At 45.4% G+C, this 6,692-nt stretch overlaps 1 protein-coding gene across 1 annotated transcript; it reads left to right on the top strand.

Moving 5' to 3' along the window:
* The first annotated feature begins 266 nt into the window (after positions 1-266).
* Positions 267-6,331, top strand: KCNV2 (potassium voltage-gated channel modifier subfamily V member 2). The gene is made up of 2 exons (XM_063320937.1): positions 267-1,706; positions 5,931-6,331. Exons 1-2 carry the CDS (start codon positions 267-269, stop codon positions 6,204-6,206), a joined length of 1,716 nt encoding a protein of 571 aa, XP_063177007.1. The 3' UTR covers positions 6,207-6,331.
* The last annotated feature ends 361 nt before the right edge of the window (positions 6,332-6,692 follow it).

The raw sequence follows: 6,692 nt of genomic DNA, 5'->3' as shown, positions 1-6,692 counted from the left end.
CTTCTCTAAGCACTCAGATCTTCCCTGTCAGCAAGATTAAAACGGTCAACAGCAGTCTTCATGTGTCTATATCCCACACGGAGCTTTCACAACAACTGGAGTGGTGGCTGGCAGGGAGAAAAACGCAAACCCGCTGCTGTGCATGATACTACTGAGATAAAGAGAGAAGAAAACAGGATTGTCAGCCTTTGTAGTGTTGGAAAGGACTGGTGTTAATTCCTTGACCAGGTGAATGCAAAGAAGGGAGAAGAGTAAGGAAAAATAGTATGTTCCAGTTTAACATGCGGCGACAGTTTCCTTTTCTAAAACATAAAGGCAGAGAGAGGGAAGCACCAAATGTCCTCCCACAGCCCGACACGGGAAAGGATAATGAAGGCAGGCATGTAGACAAGCAGAGCGGCATTTCTGCTACTGCTCGATTGAACTCCCAGCCCTTACTGCTCCTGGGACCTGAGGGGAATTACAACTATTATGTGGACGATGAAGATGAGGAAGAAGAAGAGAAAGAACAAGGAAAATGGCCAGGCGGAGACATATTTGAGGGCGAAAACAAGCTCTCATCATCTATTCCTTGCTCCCCTGCCCTTTTGTCTGGAGCGCCAGCCACAGCTTCCACTTCATCCATCCTGAACATCAATGTTGGTGGCCAAAGCTACCGCCTCACCTACCAGGCAGTGGCCATCTATCCCAAGACCCGCCTGGGACGCCTGGCTACCTCCACTGACCGTCGCTGCCAGCTGGGCCTGTGCGATGACTACGCTGCCCACGTAGATGAGTATTTCTTTGACCGGGACCCGGCCGTCTTCCAGCTGGTGTACAACTTCTATGCCTCGGGGGTGCTGCGGGTGCGGGATGAGCTGTGTCCCCGTAGCTTCCTGGAGGAGCTGAGTTACTGGGGTGTGCGGCTCAAATACACACCTCGCTGTTGCCGCATCTGCTTCGAGGAGCGCCGTGACGAGCTGAGCGAGCAGCTGAAGGTCCAGCGTGAGCTGCGCTCCCAGGCAGAGGGTCAGGAGAACGAACAGCTCTTCCACCATATGCGCTACTACGGTCCCCAGCGCTGGCGCCTCTGGAACCTCATGGAGAAGCCCTTCTCCTCTGTCACTGCCAAGGTGATGGCAGTGGCCTCCAGCTTCTTTGTGCTTATCTCCGTGGTGGCCCTGGCACTCAACACAGTGGACGAGATGCATCAGGTAGACCGGAAGAGCGGGGAGAGCCGGCCTGTCTTGGAGCACATTGAGACCCTGTGCATCGCATTCTTCACACTGGAGTACCTGCTGCGCTTGGTCTCTACCCCAGACCTGCGCCGCTTTGCCAGCAGCGCCCTCAATGCCGTAGACCTCATTGCCATCCTGCCCCTCTACCTGCAGCTGCTGCTCGAATGTTTTGCTGATGATGACCAGCCCCGAGGTCGGGGGTCTCAACACGAGCACGATATCGAGAAGGTGGGACGCGTGGGCAAGGTGGGACAAGTGCTTCGCATCATGCGCCTCATGCGCATCTTCCGCATCCTCAAGCTGGCCCGCCACTCCACAGGGCTGCGTGCCTTTGGCTTTACCTTGCGCCAGTGCTACCAGCAGGTGGGCTGCCTTTTGCTCTTCATTGCCATGGGCATCTTCGCCTTCTCTGCCATGGTCTACACCGTGGAGCATGATGTGTCCAGTACCAACTTCACCAGCATCCCGCATGCTTGGTGGTGGGCTGCCGTAAGTAAACACCTCTCACCTTGCTGGGTAGCCAGAGACCCTCCCTCCCTTCCCCTCCCCTTCCTTGCTAGAGTCGCTGATAGTCTTGAAAACAGCAGGCTCAGATCAGTGAACATCTGCTCTGAATTCTGAGCTTACAGGACGTATGCACTCACTCACGCACACACACACATGCACTCATTCATCTCTCTTGTAAGCTTAAATCAAGGCTTAATCAGGCAGACAGTGTTGAAATTCCCATCTGACCAAATGCAGACAGCACTTGCACTTTTAAAGAAGTGGGCAAAGAGACAGGAAAGAAAAGCATTTCCCCGTTTAATCCCATTGCCAGTGTTGCGCAAAAAAAAAAAAAAAAAAAAAAAAAAAAAGCTTGCATCAGGCTAGCTGGTTGCAGGTGAACACAGGATTTTAATTCTTGTTCTTTTTGCAGATCTACTGTGATCCATCATACAACTGCAAGATGGTAAGACTATTAGCTATAGGCTGGTCACTCAAATTTGCAAAGCCAAAGCTCTCACAGAGGTTTGGTGGTTAAAAATGCATTAGGACCAACACAAGTTGTTTTACACAAGAGATTGTGTTCTGTTCCTTAGGTGGCGCATGTAAAGCACACATCTGTGCACACAAAAAACATTGGTGGTTATTTATACCATGCCAGACTTGCAGAGGAATAAATACAAAAAAGAAGCAGAATGGCTGAAGGGGTTGGTAAGGGGATAAACTGCCTTCTACATCTAGGTCACTGGTTTGAATCCCACATCAGTCAGTACTGAGAGCTGGTTAATGTCACCTTGAATCTTTTTTTGCAAGCTATACCAGAAAGAGTGTGATTTTAGCTCCATCCCAAACACTTGGAGTGAAGGTAACTGGCTGCGTTTCAGCTGAAAAGCCTCAGAAATGAAGAGAGAATGACCTCGTTTCTAGAGATTGCCACTGGGTTAGTGCTGTAAGGCATTTGGGCACGTCTCCTTGAGAGGTCTGAACTGTCACTGACCTGTACTATACTGTGTTATGTGAAGGGGTGTTTTTGAGGCAGCATTTTCCAGGCTGTTGGGTTCACATCTTTCAGGAGCATGAAGACTTAGCAGGGAACACAGAGGTGTGAGAGTTTAAAGTCCTCCACCTTGCTTAAATGCTTTCTGGCTTTGGCAATGTCCTGGCAGAACTGTTCCAGCATCCCAAACTTGGAATTCAACTCTAAAAGGTTTGGGAAGCAGTTCAACTCCAGAATTGAATCGCATTAACACCCAAGGAAAGACATAGATTCACTTACAGAAGGGTAAGCAATACTTCCCAAACTATTGTGAGATCAAAATGGTAGTTATATCCTTCAAGGTGAGCTGTGGGGACAAAAGAAACACTTCTGGGTTTATCAAGGCTAGCAGACAATGTAGAGGGAGCTGCAGGCTGTAAGCAAATGCTTACCCGATAATCTTCATGTGCAAGTATGGCAGTTTCAAAATTATAATTTTTACAGTGTTTTGGTAGGGAAGGGGGTGGTTTTATCAAGGGCATTGGGGAGAGGGGGAAGTTGATCCCTGCCTGTGCTGCTGCCTGCAGCCCCTCAGAGCTGGAAAACAACAGCTCTGTTATGCTGCTGAAGATGTGTGTATCTATAGCAGCCTTTATCAAATCAGAGGGTAGCTAGATGTTGCAGGTGCTGAGAGAAGGCAAAGGGCCCATATCTTGGCTGTTCATAACTCTAAGGCTTGTTCCAGTCTGTCATCATGTACATGTCGTTTCACAGCATCTTATGGTGGGCTCCATAATCCATGTTTATGGAAGAGGCACAGGAGCACTTCTGACCCCCTGGGGCTGGCTACGTCCCAGTCGCTTCCCTGGGGAAGGAAGCCCATGCAAATGGTCTGGAAAGGAGTCAGATCTGCTTATGCTGGTTGACCAGCATAGGCACTGGATGCACCAAGCTGTGTATGGGGCCCACAAGACAGCAACTGCAACCCATCCAAGGTCACTTCTCCTGGCCAGAATGCCTGGAAGCCCACGGCCTAGACTTTTGGTTCAGCAACAGCTGATGAGATGTGGTAGTTTCCCATACATATGTTCATAGTGATTCAGTGCATCGCAGAAAACCTGGCCCTACAGACAGATGTAGGCATTTATATATGTACATGCATACATACATGTGCTGAATATCTTTTAAGCTGGGGCACGGGAAGGAGGGAAAAATCAGAGCATAAAGGAAAGGGTTGTGTAACATCAACTTCACAGTGATATACATAGGTTATGAAAAAATTCGTGCTTCATACATTGCTAAAATAAGGACATTAGCCTTATATTTTGTTTTGTGAACATGCAGGATATATGCAAAATCTTTAGGGCTCATTTCTGCAAGCTGGTGACACCATGATAATTTAGCTTCTCCTAAGAAACCTGTATGACTAGGATTACATGAAAAAGGCCTTTTTAGCTGATCAAGTGTCTCCAAAAGAGGAGCTGTAGCATGCACATTGCAATTCCAAGGCAAAAAACTCTTTTTAAAGCCTATTCATTCTTTAAGAGTGAAAATTAAGATATCCAGATCACTCTAATTTCATTAAAATCCAGCAGCATTCGTGGTCTCTCACATACAGGAGAAGTATCCCTCCCAAATGGCCACAGGTGATGTAGAAGACTATGCCAGTGGAACAGAAACTTACCACAGGATAATGGTTTTGTTCTGGCTGGTAGAGATAAACATCTTGCCTTCATCTCAGTATTTATTTTTGGAGATATTTATCCTGTATTATCATTCAAATCCAGTGACTTAATTTCCATTAAACCAAGTGACTAATCCTTTTTATTCCACAGGAAGCACCAGGTGCATCCTACAAATGTGCTTACCCAGTGCTGTCTCATGTACCCTAATGCTTTCTTCATTTGAAATAACATTTTATTTAGCATGTTAGAGGATGACAGGCTGCCTGCTGCGACCTTCCAAAGACTTATTTCAGTGCTAGAGCCACAAGGGCATTACAGTGAAAGTCCTACTGCCTGTGGTTATTTCTGCCAAAGTTTTAGATTACTGTTTCACAGATACACACAATGTGTTGAGATACTGTGAAAAAAATAAAATAAAATTCATTGGCTGAAAAAGATCCCTTGTGCAGACTAGGAAGTGCCAGATGGCAAAAGTATGCAAGCTTTACCTGCCAGAGAAAAATGAATTATATTTACAAAATGTAAAAACTATAAACAATCAAGATGTGTGGAAGTATACACATTAGGAGTTATTTTATGCTGAATGTTTGGCAGTACATCTTTCGTATGTAGCATCCCCATAAGCAAACATCCATGAAACAGAATTTTACAAAGATAAAATTGCAGTACTTGGTGTAGTCCTGGGTCCATATAACAAACAGTTCCTTCGTATACCCATAGGCTAAAAAGAGAAAATGTTGATGGTGGAGAAGAAAAAAGTCTGTGAAATTACGTGGACAATGTGATGGCAAAATGTACAGATTCATATAAAGCGATATACTAAACACTATCACTCCCACAAAAAAAACCAACAAAACAAACAAACAAACAAAACCCCAAACATTTCAAACAACCCCCAAACCCTTCTTCAAAGGGGAATTCAGTAAAAAATTCCCATCTGTGTACCTGTCAGATAAAACAAGCTGGAATATTCCTTACTGAAGGCGCACGTACACCTTACTTTTGTAACCTCTGACATTTCACAGTTAGCTGAAGCTTTTCATGTGTTTTTCATTAGTTTGTAAAATATATATGACAAACAAAGGTAACACTCAAACACAACCCTCAGAATAAGCCCCCAAATGCTGGGTTTTATAAGCACACTGGATTTAGCCACAGGGCATCTGTTCCAAGTGACACGATGAGGGAGCAGGGCTGCAGTTATCACTGGATTTGCGCGGTCACGGAGCCATCTCTATCCGCTCACCGCAGCTGAGCAAACCCACCTTCTGGACAGGCTGGTGTGGAAATTGTTTGGAAATTCCATCTGCAGGACAAAGCTTTTAAAAATCCTCCTGAAAGCTGTCAAACTGCACTGTTGTCTTTCTTTACTGCATGAGAGGGATTTTATGTAATTAGGGATTTTTGCATTAAATGGTCAGTACAGGAAAAAAAGGCAGCAGAGAGCATTTCAGATTTACCATGCAAAGTGCAAAGATGCTAACTTTAAGATTGTCCCTGATCCCTGAACGTATCTGTTTGTTTGTTTCTTCTCAGCTAATAAGGTGAATGTTTGTTTGCCTGTAGGTCAGCATCTCTACAGTGGGATATGGAGACATGTGTCCAGAAACCCACCTTGGCCGCCTGTTTGCTTTCCTCTGCATTGCTTTTGGAATAATCCTGAACGGCATGCCCATCTCCATTCTCTACAACAAATTCTCAGACTATTACAGCAAGCTGAAGGCCTACGAGTACACGGCTCTCAAGAAAGAAAGAGGGAAGGTGGACTTCACACGGAGAGCCATGAAGAAAATATCTGAATGCTGTGGAGAAAGTGCAACCCGCCCTTTATCGCAGCACTGATACAGTTTGTGCTTTGGATATTGGGAGGGAACAGAGAAGCCCAAGGAGAAAGAAGAAAAACAGATCAGCCAAGCTAACTGAAGATAAACTGAGAAGGCCAAAAGTAACAAAAGTAGATAGCGAAACCTGTTTTGAAGGGAGTTGTTTTCAAAAGAAAAAAGGTTCAGCGTACAACAATTTTTTTTTTTTGGCTTTGCTAGGCTGTGAGCAGCATTTCAGCGCTCACCAACTATCTGGAATGACATTCTTCAGATTAATGATGCAGAAGCTCTGAATTAGACCCATGTGAAGATGTAACCCACTGCTACTGATTAGACCCACAATAAAGACACTCCATAATCAAACCAAAGAAAAACAAATTGTTGCCATTAAGAGTCAGCCACCTCGCTGCTGCCAAGGCAGTCTCAAAAATTAAACAAATAGAATACCCAATATACTGACTGCACTGCTTTCAAAACTGGCAAAACAGCCTAGAGTGTTTACCTG

The sequence above is a fragment of the Chroicocephalus ridibundus genome, chromosome Z (assembly GCF_963924245.1).
Source record: "Chroicocephalus ridibundus chromosome Z, bChrRid1.1, whole genome shotgun sequence".
Taxonomy (NCBI): domain Eukaryota; kingdom Metazoa; phylum Chordata; class Aves; order Charadriiformes; family Laridae; genus Chroicocephalus; species Chroicocephalus ridibundus.
The sequence above is the reverse complement of the archived record's forward strand: the minus strand, read 5'-3'. Positions and strand labels throughout refer to the sequence as shown.

What these genes read in the sequence shown, in the direction of transcription:
- KCNV2 (XM_063320937.1), top strand. Translation starts at nt 267, where the DNA reads ATGTTCCAGTTTAACATGCGGCGACAGTTTCCTTTTCTAAAACATAAA. An exon ending in ATGCTTGGTGGTGGGCTGCC is followed by an intron (nt 1,707 to 5,930) that starts GTAAGTAAACAC and finishes GTTTGCCTGTAG; the next exon opens with GTCAGCATCTCTACAGTGGG.